This window comes from Xiphias gladius, chromosome 3 (genome assembly GCF_016859285.1).
Source record: "Xiphias gladius isolate SHS-SW01 ecotype Sanya breed wild chromosome 3, ASM1685928v1, whole genome shotgun sequence".
Taxonomy (NCBI): domain Eukaryota; kingdom Metazoa; phylum Chordata; class Actinopteri; order Istiophoriformes; family Xiphiidae; genus Xiphias; species Xiphias gladius.
Window position 1 is genome coordinate 23,916,380 of NC_053402.1, and position 17,181 is coordinate 23,933,560.

At 43.2% G+C, this 17,181-nt stretch overlaps 1 protein-coding gene across 1 annotated transcript in view; it reads right to left on the bottom strand.

The window, feature by feature from the left end:
* tmem104 (transmembrane protein 104) overlaps positions 1–16,551 on the bottom strand; it is a 56,211-nt gene extending 39,660 nt beyond the window's left edge. The window contains exons 1-7 of the mRNA XM_040118674.1: positions 15,934–16,551; positions 15,613–15,679; positions 14,679–14,800; positions 13,179–13,260; positions 8,898–8,991; positions 7,441–7,524; positions 684–783 (exon numbers count right to left, since the gene is read on the bottom strand). Coding sequence (XP_039974608.1) covers positions 684–783; positions 7,441–7,524; positions 8,898–8,991; positions 13,179–13,260; positions 14,679–14,800; positions 15,613–15,657 — 527 coding nt within the window. The 5' untranslated portion in view covers positions 15,658–15,679; positions 15,934–16,551. The remainder of the gene's footprint in view (positions 1–683; positions 784–7,440; positions 7,525–8,897; positions 8,992–13,178; positions 13,261–14,678; positions 14,801–15,612; positions 15,680–15,933) is intronic.
* Between the last annotated feature and the right edge of the window lie 630 nt (positions 16,552–17,181).

The following is a 17,181-nucleotide window of genomic DNA, read 5'->3' on the forward strand; positions in this document are numbered from 1 at the left end:
CGGACACCCGTGGTTCACACAAACGAACGGCGTTCTCAGGTTCACCCGGCTGAGTCTGGTCATACTCCAGTTGACTCTAAACACTAATGTCCGCGGGAGTAATAGAGATGAAATAGTGACGAAATATCAGTTTAATCAAAAGGTCATAGAAAATATAATACTTTCTCTAAAAGGGAAAGTTTTTGGAACTGCCTGAAGAAAAAAAAACATCCATGTCCGAAACTTTAACTGCCCCCCCCTGAAAGCATCTCACTTAAACAACACTAGAGGGGGAATGGCTATTTCTGTGATGTCCAGGCTCTGGAGGGCAGAGTCTGTAACTATATGAACTACCTTATTCCCGGCCAGTCTGGCCAACAGACTTGTAATAAAAACCTGTCTGGAAGCAAGTCAACATGACTCAGACGCCAGGAGCACCAGTAAGAGGTCAGCGGGCCTAAAGGCTTCTGTCAGAAAAGCTTTATTGTCTCAATCTTGAGTTCATAAGGTGAGAACAGGACCACGGTGTTGGAGCAAAGGAGCCAGTGAGATGAAGAAAGATGTGCTTCCTCTTGGCCAAATGGAGAGTAGCAATTGTTCCAAATGTTCTTCGAGGAGAGAATCTATAAAATCCATCTCTATATAATTTCATTTCACAATAAAACTGAGAAACTGATGTAATAAAGTAAGTATATTGGTCTTACCAGGCAACTTCCATCAGTGATATAGGCACGGCGGCTGCGTAAATGGCCATGTCCCCGTACAGATAGACAATGATGCAGATGTAGAACATATTGACACCGACTGAAAGACAAAAACAAGAGAGATCAAGATATGAATGACTCAGGGATACGTGCCAAGTTTGTCTTGGTGAATAAAATCAAGATTCAAGACGTAACATGAGGTCAAGAGGTGACAAGCAAACATATTTTTCATCTTTGTCAGCCGTCCAGACACTTCATCAATAAATATGGTTGATGGACCGTGTGTGTCAAACTTTACCACTGCGGTGGCATCTCTATTAAAATGCACTCTCATCCACACCTCCACTCATTACATCCCCCCATCCTTTATCTGGGAGAGCAGCCTGTCTAGCAGAGGCACATCTTATTGGTCCAATGAAAAAAAAATTAATAGCATTTATTAAAAAACTAATCACTCCATGAAGGAAATTCTCGTCAGCCTTTGCTCTCCACAGTGACAAGCTCTTAACCATCAACCCCCCCCCCCTCAAAAAAAAAAAAAAAAATCCACACGACCGGCTGGCAGACCCTGCCCAGCTGCCTTTGCCAAGCCAAGATCGAACGCTTTCACCAGCAGAGGGATCATCACAGTGCACCATGCATCCATCATGCTCTTGAATTCTCAGAAGGGGGTTCAACTGTCCAACTGGACCCTCCAGCTAATTCATTACTGCCAAGGAAATTAGACCCTAGAGTCCATTAAAAAGAAATAAAAAGTGACAGATTTACAGCTTTAAAGGCTACACAGATTCTTTTATGAATTAAGCGCTGGGGGCTCCTAGCAAACAGTAGAAAACATACCGAACTGGCCGCCTGACAAACAACTATTCATCTAGTAGTAAAAAAGAAAAAAGAAAAAAGCCATTAATATATTCACGACACAGTTGGAATCCGGCATTAGATACTGGAGGCCCAACAGAGTACCGCAAGTCTAAATTAGCTGATACTTTATTTCAGCTAAAACTGCAATCAATTTTCTCTTTAAAATGTCAGAAAATAAATAGTTTAAAAAACAAACAAACAAACAAAAAAAAACTGCCCAACACACTTCCCCAGGGCCTAATGTGACATTTTCAGGTTGCTTGTTTTTCAATGTACAATGACAGAAATCAGGGGAAAAAAAGCAGCAAAACCTTAAATTCAAGGAGCTGGAACAGGAAAATATTTTAGGCTGAGAAATGCCTTAATGATTGATAAACAATCAAAATTGTTGCCGATTAATTTTCCATTGATCTACTAATAATAACTTTATAGAGCATGTTCATGTGCTAATGTTATGCGACTGTCCGAAATATTTAGCTTTGATCTGGTAATTTTATGTCTGGCCCCATTACTACATTGATGCTTTTTGAGAGTGACTTTCTGATACTGAATGATACTCAAGACTCAAGCACAATGATATGATATATCATATCCTATCCTATCCTATCCTATCGTATCGTTCCAAACACAAGGGCATATGTTTCAAGGTTGAGATGATGAGAATTAGATCTTTCTCCGCCTTATTTCTCACATCATCAGCTAAGGACCCCAAATCCTTCTCCATTCTCCCGCGGCACAACATGGGTCGAGGCATTTTCGTGTCTCGGGGGCTGACAGAACAAACAGAACGTGCTATACTCTGCTGCCGCTGTCAGTAAGCGACGGAAGCTCTGCGTGACCACAGGGATGCAGGCCTTCATGGCACTGTAACTAATATTTCCCAATTACCCAGAGCCACAGGCAAAAATGCCGTAAAATGGGTCTTCATGTAGGAGCCTGGGCTTTCATGTAGCTGTGAAATGCAGCGCTATCCATCAACACTTTGCTTCTGACTGACAGCAGACCTGACCACCTGTCTATGAGGAGCTACAGAAAAAAGCTGCAAGGCCACTATTTAGTTAAATGCACAATAGGGAACGGTAGCTTTATTACCTTGTAAAGACTCATCAGTACCGCACTTAGGGATTTAATTCTGGATACTGCATTACAGGAATAACAATATACGTTATTTTAAGCACTTTAAACCTGTCCTGTAGAGTGGAACTGTCTTGTTTGGTCAACAGTGACTTATTAGAACCGTTGTCACGTCTAAAGCTTCGGAGGTAAAGAAGAAACAGAGGGAATTTTAACTTTGAATTTCACCTAAATTAACATCCCTCTCCTTATATTCGCACTCTGCTCCTCGCGGGAATGTCAGAGTGAAATTTTGATGGAGTGAGCTTATAGACATAATCAAATCTAAATTGAGCCAGCCCCAGAGGCAACAACACTATTAACAATATGTCTCTAAAAATAGGTAAATAGGACAGTGCGGAGTTAGAAATGGCTCATTTAGGTCTACCTTGTCAACAACCAACTTCTGTGTGATGAAGGAATCATTAGACTGAATCTCTTTGACACTAAAAGTCACTTTTGCACCTCTGATGATTAAGAGCAGGGGAATAAACCCAAGAATCCTGAGAAGAATTTGAATCTTGGTCAGGGCCTGACCACTGCTAGATTTTTTTAAAGGCTAAAACTAATATTTGAGAGATTTAAAACCACCTTATTGCTATTCTTCCTTTCGTCTGGCCCTGGCACAGAAAGGCGATGTCCCCACTCTTGATTGCCGCCTTCAAAGCTCTGATTGGCTCCGTTGTTTTCCCAACAGGACTTAGACCTATCTGAACGATTGAAAAAAAGATGACGGGAACTCAGGTCTGACTCTCTGACAATTTTCTGAAGAAAACTGTTTAGTAAAATAGCTGTAACCGAGATTCACTGAGCGTGACGCTTGGATAACACACTATAAACTATGTCATGTTGAATTACTTCTAACATCTCTTTGGCATTTCTTTATTGCAATTCCTTATCAAGTGACACTTGTGCTGATAGTGGCGCATATATAAGCTAAAATCACCAGTTAACAGCTGCTTTGTCAACGTGTCAGACTGACAGACCGAAGCCGGCAGTAGTAAAAGGGAGATACAACGGAGCAGTAACACTATCAGAGACGAAGTCGAAAACTTTGGGCCACCTGCGTTTTGTATTGCTTATTCAGGCTCAGAGGGATCGGTTGGCTTTAGGCTTTAAGCCAGAGATGAGCTTCCTTCTGAAGCATGTGTCATCGGAAATGTGAGCTGCCGCTACGACCAGTGCTTTCTACTTTACAACTGCAAGCACCGTATACTTCGATCCATCAGGAAGCAGAGCTGAGGTCTGAAAGGACTGAATGGATTCTAGGTTACAACAGAGCAGCCCTCACATGGTCCCATTTCGAGAAATAAATCAAGCTGTAATGGAGCAAACTTCCTTCCGGGGACTAAACTTGTAATATCGATCAGTTGGGTTGATCACAGTTAGCTAATGTTAGCGGGCGACATATGGAAAATGAGTGGGCTACAAGCTGAAGCAAACATGTCCATTCATCTTCCCAGTTGGCGCAGGCACTCCAGGTTTCACTCTGCCAGTGCTCTCAATGCACAAATATGACATTTAAGTAAAAGTCACTGAAGTATTAAAAATTGGTGTGCCCATGTTTAGTTGTCATTAAAGACACGGGCCCGGGGTACAGCGGAGTAAATTAGTATTCGCTGCCATGGTTCTCCATATGTCAGGGGAAGGACGGCTCACGTTGAAGAAACAATCCTGCTGTTTGCACAGCAGCCATGTTAACCACCACATCACATTACAGAGGTAGGAAAGCTGAGACAAGATGCTGATGCAAGGACAGCGCTCTGTTAGTCTCTCTCTGCGTGACTTTCGCCAAAGTCGTCTTCTAATCAACTTTCAAATCATCAGTGTGAAGGTTATAGTAACACCTTTCCACAGTGGTGCAAAATAAACCAGCCCCCCATCAACATTCCAGTCAGTGGCTGCAGGTCAGGCTGATACGATAGCCATGGCCTTATTCCAAGCCTGCTTTACCGCTGCTGCCGCTGCCACATCAATTTCAGCCCAGGAGGAAGTCAAATGCCCTCTAAGCAGGAGAGATGCTTTTAATTGTCTGCAAAGGTGCAGGGCAGAAAGACGGTGTGCAATCACGCCTACAGTTTATTATCTGTGAAGAGTGAGGAGGTGGTGTTAAAACTGTTTTAATGTCCTGTGAATTTAGCAGAGTATAATGGACCTGTTTGCACTGTCTTGTTCTTTTGGTTCCTTCAATGCATGAAGAAAGAGCTGAATGCGAAAGCTGGTCCGGACTGCTGTTTGCCCTCCGCCGATTTTGTTTTGCTACGCTTTCCAAGAAAGAAGAACTACTGGTTATCAAATGACAACATCTGTCTCGTCACACCCGTAATCCCCTGCAATTTAGGGTTGTTTCCTGGAGATGGCTTGGATTAAATTGTCACGTCCAACAAACTGCACAGCCATTCCCGTTATGAAGAGGACGGAGATTTACATTCTCACTGCATTTTGTAAACACTTCAGATGTGAACATATAGCTCCTAATGGCCCGACTGTGTTTGACCTTAGGTCTAGCAGATTATTTGAAGGGCAAAACTATAAAACCTGAACGCACAATAACCAGCAGGCAGTGCCAGAATAAAGAATCTATAACTAGGACTGCAACTAAATGTTATTTTTAATATCAATTGATCTGCTGATTATTTCCTCCATTAATCCAGTAATTGCCTGCTCGGTAAAATGTCAGAAATTAGTGAAAAATACCAATCACAAGTTTCCAGAGCCCAGGCTGACGTGTTAACGTAGCGTGCATTGTCAACAATCAACCAATCTAAAAGCCCAAAGATATGTTGTTTACTTACAGAGAAGACCAAGAAAACCTGCAAACAATTACCACTCGAGGAGCTGGGCCCATCGAAGTTTTGGCAGAACAAAGAACTTAATGGACAGATTGACTGACGGAAATCCTAGAGCTGTGCAGAGCTCAGACGTATTATACTGCACCTCCATTTGAGCAACCAGTTACCAGCAGGGTTCTGACATTTGTACCTGTCCTCAGGGTGTTTTTACATAAATTATTATTAGTCCAAGCAGGTCTGCCAGGGTTACGTGGCCAGCCGATTAGGTCTACAGTCTACAACTTTACTAAACACAAATTAAGACCCCAATTAGTTCCAACAACGAATTAAGCAGTGAGATGCTACCCCCCCCAAGAAAACAAGACTCATTTGGATGCCGAAAATATTTGGGAACATAAAATGAACGAAGATTGCATTGAAAAATGCCTTCACTGCATCTGTTCACCTCAGTGTTTGGACCGTTGTCCTTGTAACTAGGGCTGAAACTCAAGCTTAAACACTCTTTTGGTGCCAACTGAAATGTGTTTGCACCACTGAGTATCAGAAACCGTAACATACCGTAAACTGCAATGAACGTCTGGTTGGTTTTAATTGTTTTACTTATTCTTTGATCAAACAGTTCCCAATTAAAAATTGAGATTTTACCATTTTTAGATTAGAAAATAGAAATAAATAGAAAATTTGAACTTTGGCGTCTTCTGTTTTTCTCAAAAATGGTTTTGTAAAGAAAACATTTTTCAGCGAGGCTTTGAAAAATGTATCCTGCTGGCACCGGGTTGAAACTCACTGGTATCATATCAACACTAGTACTGAAAAATGTCAAATTACACCTGGTCTCTCCGGTCACATTTCATTATCTGTAAACAGTATGTGCAAAAAAAGGGAGCTCACATATAGGGATGAAAATTCTGGACAGCCCGCAGGAAGTGAGCAGGTCGCTGTTGTCGGGATAAACAAAAGAGCTGCATGCCCCTTTCCTCCTTCAGCATGTGCTGGGACCCGTGCCTATCTAATTCATTTCTGATTAGAGTCACTGGGCCGCTTTCCTATACCATGGGGAGAGCGAGGACGGAGGAGAAAAACTCATTTCCTTATTAGCAATCGATACCTCCACGTTCCTCACCTGCACACGGTCTGTTTCGTGGTGGGAAAGGTCATCAGCAAATTCTTCAGGCAGGAAAGTGGAGTCAGTGACAATAGGCTGAATGGATGGGAGCACACCGCAGCCTTAACAGCATGAGCTGCATGACGGCATACACCGGCGCCTTCGCACGTGTGGGTGTGAGCGTGAGCTGAGGGGACTTGCCTCATACTGTGTGCGCTTATGTGCCGAGTGCTCCACCTAGCGTTGAGATGCCGAAGGACAGAATGTGTCGGCTCAGACGATGTTGTCAGAGCTCTGGCCTTTCCTTGTTCCTTTGTTCCTGCGACAACAGGGACGCTGCAGACCGGTTGAGAGGAGCCCGTCGGTGTAACACAAGCTGTCCACGGGAGGGGGGGCATGAGGAGGAGGATGAGGAGCCGCACGCGGACGTAGCCGGGACGATGTGCTGATGTGAGTGAGGAATCTAAATCCACTAGATTTGCTCTGTCTCCGGTTCAAGGTGATTTTGCTTTCAACATGCCACCGCAAGTTAGCAGAGGGCTCATTAGCTCCCAAATGAAGTACAGGTTGTGCCCCCTCCCACACACACACACACACACACACACACACACAGTGGGGAGATTAACAGCCTCGATGGGGTCTCAAACAGCTAATTACAACCAAAGGCAGTTAACCCGTATACAATTACATCCAATTAAACAGCCAGCAGCCTTCCTCTGTGAATGTGAGGGGTGGACATAAAAGGTGTAAAAAAAAAAAAAAAAAAATCTTTCCTGAATTATCCCACGCCACTCCTCCACAAAGATGAGGTTAGATGACAGTGGCGTCTGCAGTTCACTGAATAACGGGCAGTGACAGTAGAAGCTCGAGGCCAGAAGGACGTTACCTTTGTTGAAGAACATGGAGGCCATTTGACCCATCTCGACCCGCTCCACAATGTCGAAATGATCGACGTGACCTCCTGATCTCTCTGTGAAGACATTGAAACATCATCTGCGGTAAATACCATTCACAGTGGAGGTAGTTAAATGTCAAATAAAAAGTCCGATCGTTGAAAAAAAACATATATAAAAAGGGGTTCAAGACTGGTTCACAAGCTGCTTTGAGTTTACTGCTGAGATTCAACAGTTAAACTGAAATAACACAAAAGCACTGCTCACATTTTATGTGCCAAAATTAAAATATGTCATTTCAGTCAGGGTACAGTGTGATCTCAATACTGAAGATATTTAAACAGTAATTAAAAACACTTTGGTGACCAGCAAGACATCTTGCTCATTTAAAAAAAAAAAACACTAAAAGCGTTTTTAGTGAAAAAGCTGCGCAAATGTGACATTAAAGGCTATAACTCATTTTTTTTTCTCCCCATTAAGCAGAGTTTTAAAAAAAAAAATCCAAGGCGACAGCTTCTAACAGCTCATTTGTTCAACAGAGTCCGAAAGCCAAAGACATTCAATTTATGATGATGCCAAACTGAGAAAAGCAGCAGGAACTGAGGACAAACGACTCAAAACCCTTGATGATCTCATTTCCTGAAGTGTTCAACTGTTTCAGTGTTAGTCATTACCAGCAAAAACGGTGCCTGCAATTATTTTTTAGACTAATTGTTGTTGTTTTTTATTGATTAGTCAACTGACAGAAGATGAATTCCCAGCTATTTTGTTAGTTGATTAATCACTTACGTCACTTTCCAAGCAAAAGCGGTGAACATTCGATGGCTCCAGGACCTCAAGTGTGTGAAACACTGCTTGAACTGGTCTTAGCGGACATGAAATTGAATATCTTTGCATTGTGGACTGTTGGTCGGACAAAGCGAGATGTGTGATGATTTCACATCAGATTTCATATCAGATTTCAGTTTTCATTGTTTTCTAATGTTTTATAGACCCAACGATTGAATGATGAATCAAGAAAAAATAATATGCAGATTAAATGATGATTGAAATATTGGTTAGTTCTAGTTCTATATATTTTACCATATGATGACCACTGAGACATTTTGATTATTTAAAAATACATTTTTATTGAAAAACCTGTACAGACGTGAACTAAAACTGCAGTTTTATCCATCGTCTCTGCTGTTACTAAAAATAATTCTCTCACCATCTTGTCATGATAGATACACCTAAACCTAACCACATCTTAACCATAGTAGTGATGGATCAGAGTTCAGTTACATGAGTCACCTCTGGGAGGTGGTTTTGTTGTTCAGTTTGGAGGACTTGTTAATTTGACAGCATGTAACCGCATCCCCTCCGGTTCCAAAGGATTAACCTGGTGTTTGTTGCCAGCACTTGCACTAATTGATGAACTGTAAACACCTGTTGCACACATGATACTCACGAACAGACAAGATGGGCTTGGTCTCCGGCTGTAATCGGCCTCGGCACATGACATCGTCATCCGAATACTCGGAGGTGGAGTCGCTGTCGTCGATCTGAGGAGGATGACATGAGCGTGTGAAGCTCTGTTTTGGCTGCCTGTTTTCCTAATTTCTCAGCATAAACAACAGTCAGTTTACAAGCTATTAACACAGTGTTTATTTGCTCTGTACGTGAAACAGGGGAGGGCAACATCTGGAAATTACTAGCAACAGCTGGGAAGCACTTTGGAGAGCGGAGGACCTCGCAGCTCTCCCCAATCACACGCCCACACATTGCTTTTTATCGTTTCACAAATTCTCTCCAGATTAATATCAATACGCTGTCAAGGATAGTCAGCTTGGTGAGTGTCACCGGCCGAATCAATAAGTGACATGTTGGCTGGGACACAGGGAGGAAACGAAGATGAGGGGTGATGGGAGCTAATGGCTCTGTGACATCCGACAAGCAGGCAGCAGCAGACAGGAGCCGCCCGACACGGCGCCCGATTTACACGTGCGGCTACGGAGGAGAGTCAGATGAGCGGTTGTGCCTCAAGGCAGTGGTGGACAGAGGCAAACTAACGCCCTCAAAATAGAAATACAGTCAAACACCAGGCTGCAGACAAAAATCTGGCTCCTCGCCGTGGCTGCGATGGTTTAATTCCTACTTCCAGAAGGCGAATTAGAAAAGAAAGTGACGGCAGTTTTCTTTCATTATTTTCACTTCAAAAAGAATTAGAATGTAGGACACATTGTGATTAACTGGATAAAAGAAACGAATTAACTCTTAGGCCATGTGATTAAACAGTTTTAAGATTTATTTCATATTTAATAGTAAAGCTCTATGAATTAAAGGGATGCTGTTGTTCAGTTATGGTGGCATTGTCATGCTATAATGGCTGATCTGGCAATAGTTACTTTTATGGGTCTCAAAGTTTCCTTGAATTTCCCAGACGGGAAATTTAACCGAATCCATCAAAAGGCTCCTGGAAGAGGAATTCTGGGATGTAATTTGGTGCTAATTACAGGGAAAATGGAGACAGCGTTCAACTGGTGTAATTCCAATGAATGGCTAGTGTAACCTAGAGCCCTGGTTCCCAACCTTTTTGCTTGTGACCCCAACGAAGCAACGCCTACTTGCGAACCCTCCGACAAGGTGCATGTCTCTGAGTTGTGAGCAGTTCATTCGAAGTGATTTTCCCTTGTTTGACTTTTCTTTTAACAATTACGTTTAGGCTGAAGAGGTTTAATACACAGTATGTATACAGGCCAGCATTTTATGAGGAAAAAAAAAAGGAAAGATCATAGAAAAGTGGGAAAATTTGAGTTTTGAGGTGTCAAAATTCACTGATCTACAGAGTTGCTTCACGTGCAAAATGTGAAATTTTCCTAGGCAAGAATACAATTCCACATAAAGTATCATAGAGATTAGAGCTGCAGTGATTAGTTGATTAACTAGTTCACTGGACAGAAAATTTAATCGGCAAACCATTTTTGAGTCATTTTTTTAAGAAAGAAAATGCAAAAATATTCTGGCTACAGATTCTAAAATCTGAATACTTGCTTGTTTATCTCCGTCTTCTGCAACTACATTTTATAAATTAAGGAAATTATTTTGCAGATCGATCTACTTCTTTCCTGAAAATAAACTCTAACAACTGTGTAAAATGCTGCCTCTAGTATCACTGTATTTAGGACCAAATGACACAGTTTTTTTCCAGGAAATTTCCGAGAAAACGAATATAAGATTAGAGACCCTCAAAATGGAACACTCCCATCATTTTTGGATTTTTAAACATTTGGGGAGAGAATTTGTCAGAATACAGTCCATGTTGGAACTTTGGGAGGAATGGACACTGATACAATCCAGCGGCACTTCACCTAAAACTCCAGCAGAGGGCGATCTCAGCAGCCCGTGCTAAGCCTTAACTAGCCAATCACAACATCATTCAGTTGTAGATTAAAACACAACCAACTCTGTGGTATTTTAGGTCAGGAACAGTCAGTCACAGTTGGGGGCTTCTGTACGGAGCTCAGCTATCACGTCTGTGGCCACATCGCATGGCCAGAAATCAAAGCTCCACGTCACCTTTGCCTGCAAATCTGCCTTGTTTTCCTTATGAACTGGCTTAAAGTTACTTCCGCTGACAGAAGGACCATTCTCAGACTCGGGGTCTGTAGTTATGACCTAATGAAATTATATGGGGCTTTCCTTGAAAGCACATAAAAGGAAAAAACAAAGAAAAAACAGAAAAGCATTTTCGTTAATAGGTTTCACCCAAGCTGAGAGAAATAAAAAGCATTCAGCATTCAACATTTCCACTTTTCTCCCTCTCTTGTTTTCCATTACGTGGGAGGAAAATGCTGAGGAGGAGGACAGGAGCCATGAATCAAAGCCGAGCGTTTGAGGCCATTGTCCTCAGGCTCATAACTCCTCAACAGGACACCCACAGGCATTAAGCAGGATGACTCCTGCGCCACAGGAGAAAGCAAAAAGCAAAGGCTGAGTCAGTTAGAAAGCACAAAGTCTTTTTCTAAGTCAAAGTAAAAGTGATTGAGGACCGGGTTCTTTCCCTTGGTAATCGAGTACAGTCCTCCACTGACAGCTTCATCCAAATTGAGTTTGTAATAGAGGGCTGGCAAGAGGCACATTTCACTTGTGCTAGGATTGGGCAATAAAACAACACCACCGCTCTGAATGAAAAATACAGCTTCCTATTGAAAGGGGAATTTGCGTCCTGGATTTAAAATGAAATATTCTATAGTCTAGTAATTTTTACTGGGATAAGAATGAAAGGTTATCGTTTCTCTCAACAGAAGCTGGAATGTGAGAGAAGAGATGTGGTGATAAACTCCAGGTCGAAAACGGAGGATCAGTCACTCAGCTTTGGTGCTGCAGATATAATTGGACAGCGTAAGCTTTTAAATGCTTCACATGTTTAAAGGAACAGCGAGGTGTCTGTAACGTCTCATGTGACATGTTTAAACGACCCTCACTTCAGTTGTAATGAAGGTTTTTGAACAGTTGGCTCCTGAGTTCTTGTTTGGGATGAAACAAATTGACTACAATGGAAATGAATCAGTGGAGGACGCAGTGTCCTTGTGTCTTTACCGTGTTTTAAAGTATGGGTTTGCTTTGACGTATGTCTGTGTGCCGTTACCGCAACTAGCGCCTATTTTAACTACGCATTAATGTTGCATATTACATTTCTCAATAGTTAAAATCTCCCAAAGCCCGAGATGCACCTTCAATCTGTTTGTTCTGTCCAACCAACAGATGTTCAGTTTATAAATCACACCAGCAAATGCTCCCAACTGGGAAGCTGAAGCCATCACGTGCAATACAACCCCTCTAGTGTTAGAGTGGTGGTGACGACGGTTGAAAACCACGCTGAACTACAAGATCAAAACTTACGCCGTCGATATCGACTGCAGAAACTGCCACTGAGCCATCGGGCATCGGGCATAAATCCAGCTTGAACTTAACTCAACAGGACAGAACGTTCGCTGACGGTGACCGGTGCAAATCCGCGCCGGTAAAATGTTGCCACAGCAGAACTGCAGCGGGAAACACCACCATCCCTCAGTGGGCGCGCTGCTGCCCACCGCGCGCTACATCTGCAAGATTTACACTAGTCCGACCAGATCCAGTTTGCCCCAGAGGAAGAAAGGATAGTTCTTATGAATCTCTCTTGCACTTTTACACATCAGCCATCTGTTTGTTGTAATCAATAAACCAGGATTTTTAGCTGTATGCTAAGGGTTACGGCGCAGCTTTGGAGTCTACGCACAGCTAGAAAACTACACAGAAAATCGCCATTACGCCCCCCGAGTGAAAACACTCTGGATTTATGTTTGTTTTGACACAGATTATTTCCTAGGTTTATCTCTGTAAAATGAAAAAAAAAAAAAGATGAAGCGAAGTTCATTTTGTTATTAGCTGCCTAAACGTGGTGAAACCTGTCAGAACAAGACGTGTAAGCACATTAACCAGAGCTAAGAACTGGAAATGTCCCCGCACTGCGTTTATACTAACATTAGTTCCACTTTTTCGCCCGCAGGGTGTAAATAGTGTTTGGCTTAATGTCTTATTAGACAAACTCCCCCTGACACAGAGGAACATTTACTTCTTTAATATTTGGTTAGTCTGACACATCCTTACAGCAAATAGAGGAACGTCCGTCCAGCCACCATCCTATTAAAGAGATATTTACATTCAGAGGACGGGCTAGGCTGCGCCGTCTCAGAGTTTATTATCTCACCTCCTCCTGCTCTCTCCTCTTCCAGCGCAGCTGAGCATTGGCCGCCGCCATCGCCTCAATCACGAAAGTGGTGGTCATGTAGCTGGTGAGGGGCAAAAGAAGGGAAGACAAGACAGGTTAATGGCCTTGACCATTGCAACAATACGTTAGAAACTTGGTTGTTACATTTATTTTCAACAACGCGTGGATCCATCAAAGCTTTCCTGTAAAACGCTGATTGCAACTCTGCTGCCTTAAATGAAAACAAGTTTATGTAAATATCAAAAGAGGGAAACCTCTTTCTTTAAACCTTCAATAACTGATTTGTTGGCCACCTGCAGGTAGTGGACACAAGTTTTGAACGACGGCTACCAACACCAGAAACATCTGGCTCTTTAGCCGCTAAATGCTCCGCTGTGTTCGCCAGCTGGACTCTGACTGGGTCCGTCGGCCGTTTGCTGCTGAGCAGGCAGCGGACAGTGGCTTATTACAGCTGTTTCTCTGAAAACACCTGCCTGCTGCGGCCGAAGACGACGCTGTGAGAGCGGTGAGAGTGAACCAGAGCGGCAAACAGATAAACAATGAGCTGAAACTCACTGTAAAGCTCTGCAAAGCCGAGGGGGAGCTGCAGATGCATGTGATAATTCTCTGTAGCTTCATCACTACAAACAACTGCTTTCACATGATCACACTGTTTCACATTGTCACTTGATATATTATTTTAAAAATACTGATTATGACCGTTTTAAATACCAAAAACAGAAGAATGAATGTTCAGTTTATGCCAAACTGGCAAGAAATTGTCACATTTAAAGATGTTTTGTGTCTAAAAAATTAAAATGCAAACTTATGCACTGAATGTTAATCACAAAACGATTCATTATGAACCATCAGAAAGTTTTTTATCATAATTTTGTTTTCTGTTCTGACATTTACCCCATTTTTTTTTAGTAAATATTATCTTTTAAAATATTATTACTCTATTTAAGGTGACACATTTACTGTATTGGGCTTTAACCTTCAATTTTACTTGAACACAATTAATACTTGACCTACAGCGAAAAAACCTCTGTCACAAATTTCTAAGCGTGTGATGAATCCCTCACCTCAGAAAACTTTTTGCATTAGCAACGTGTGGGAGTAATGAATTCCTGTTTTGATTTGATATTATATTCATATTTGATATTTGATTCTGTTTTCAAATTCATTCAATTATATGGACCAAATCATGCTGTAATCATAACTTTAAAAAAAATCAACTGTCACATCTACACACTTTTTCACGGGAAAACACACACAAGACTGATCTTAAATACGAAAAGCTGGAAACACTGCCATTAAAAGCCTGATAAGTAACCATCTTTATCTTAGGAGCAGGGAACAAGTATCATGTTCAAACTTTTGCTTTGTTGTTTTGATACTGACTCTGAATATAAACCAGAAGATGTCAGAGATGAAAAAGAGGCGGGCGGACACCTCTGCGTTACCGCCACATCAAGTCTGGGGTCGAACAGGGCTCACCTCATGAATCCCAGGAATGAGATGAGTGCTAAGCTGACCACCCAACCGGCCGTAGCGAAGGCTTTGGGCATCGTCAGAGCTCCGGTTCCCACGATCAGATTGAACATATACACCAGCCCCACCTGTGGAGGAAATGAGCAGGGTGGAAGGTCAAGACGTGCACGGGTCTAACGTGACACTGCTGAGCTTCAGCTGTGGCAGGATTTCGTGTTTCTACCGCATTTCGCTTTTAGTTTTGCTGCTGCGCTGACTGAAATTTCTCTAGCAGTTTTTTTTTTTTTTTTAAAAGTCCAAAATCTTAAGATTTAACCAGCGGTGCTTAATCGTTGTGGCAAAGTCAGGCCGATGTAGCCAAAGTCAGAGACTGAAGTGAGTTGTCGAAACTGAGTCCAGACCATAAAGAGGCCTGGTGTGTAAAAAAAAAAAAAAAAGAGGATGTGTAAGCAGTTTGGTTTCCCTTTATATGTTTCACAGCACCTTCCTGTGCGCCATTACTACTTAGAGACCTTTACTTATTTGATGACCTAAAGAAAAATGTCCTTTCTCTGTCCTAGGTTTGGAGTATTTATACATAATGTATTTATACATAATGAGTCAATTTAATCTGCTCCAGGTAAACAGATTCCAGGTTCTGTTCAACCCACTAGGTAAAAGTCAAAGAACCCGCGAGTCCCCAGCCGAGAACGCATCAACTTCTTCACTCCCTTTCATAAAGCGCTGCATTGATCACAATTTCTTTGGCCCCAGTCCGGTGGACTTTTGCATTCAGAAACGCGTCGACCGCGGCTCCGAGCTCCTAGATGCAAAAAAAAGTTTATTGACAACCCACATTTTTTTACAGAGCTCCCCCCTTTACGTCAGCAAGGTGTGTGTCCGACCTTGGATGGTCAAAATCAGATCAGGAGTTAAACACGGGATTGTGGACGACACTCACAAATGCGGAGTAGGGTTCCCCGGTCTCTGTAATTCCACCTGCCATGGTCGATGACACTGGGCTTAACCTGTAGGAGAATAAAACATTAAATAAACAAATAAAACAGCCAGGTTACTGAAACTTATACTGGCTTTGCATTTTAAACGTATACAGTTTAAATATTACCAAAACAGGCTGTGTTGGTAGAGCCATCACCGATGGATAACCAATTATTCTGAGGTTTTATCAACAAAATACTGGTGAATGTGGGAAACTGTTTAGATTATACTGCGGCTAGCTACACAGGTGTCATTATTGAAAACAAAAATAAAGAATGCTTACCTTACTTCCCACAGGTGTATCTCGCTAATTTAGCCGCTAGGCTAGCAGGGTTGCTCCGAGCCGTCGGCCGGATCAGATCCTCGCTAGCTGGCTGAACAAACGCAGAGCCTCGCCGCGTAGCTAACATGAGCTGCTTCGGTGTCAGACAGCCGGAGGGCAGCTTGGGGGGGGGGGGGGGGACCACCTTCCCACGGGCTAACGAGGCTCCAACGATCGGCTAACTGAGCCAGTAAACTAACCAACCAGCTGACCTGCTCCGCTATGAACACGCGTCAAGCTCGCTCTAACGTAAACCTCACACTTCCGTTAGTCGCTTTCAAAATACAACTTTCACTGTCGCGCATGTGTTGCAGTGGTCGATACAATAAAGCTTTTATTGCGAAGACAATAAACAAACGGAATCGGGGTTTTTCGTTGTTGTTGTTGTTGTTGTTGTTGTTGTTGTGGTTGTTGTTTTCAAATCACATCGCGAGTGCATGTTTTGTGTATCGCCGCCGTGCCCCTACAGTTATTCCGACACCGGCGGGAGCGCGTTTACCACGACGGGTGACCGTTGGTCGCACCAGCGAACAACTTCAATTGCGTGGCTGCGGGTTTCCTTCCAACCCGCCCCTCCGTGCCGCGGAAGTCGTCAAAACGAGCGAACCCGCTACCAGCACGCCTTGTGACGTGACACGTGCGCACGTCGTGTGACATGTTTGACCCCGGTTCTCGCCTTGACCCCGGGTCCCGCCTTGACCCCGGGTCCCGGCGCTTTACTCGGAGCACTTCCGCTTCCTGCCGCCTCGCGCTCCACGCCAGCGACCTGAAAGCCCCGGCGCATAGAAGAGTCAAGTTGCTCCGGTGATGGCCGGGGCCACGGTTAATCGGCTCGCCGTTACGGCCGCCAGCCGCCGGCGGAGACCAGGTGGTGCCAGCCGACCGCCCAGGTACGCCCAGTCGGGCCGGCGACGTCCCGGAGCGGCCGCGGCGGGGATCCCGGACACGCAGCTGTGACGAGACCCGTCAACAGAGGACAAGTCCTCGCTTTTCACTGTGACTCGGGCTCGTTGGAAATGAGTCAGGGGAGAGTTTTCTCTGAGGAAGAAACTCTTGGTTCCTCTCAGAGGACAAACCCCCAAGACCAGACTATGGCCCGGGGTTTTTCGTATTTTTTAAATTTATTTCTTCTACATTTAGTTAAATACAAACAAGCTATTTTCTTTTTTTGGGGGGGCTTTCAACGATTCTTACACTGTCATCTAAAGA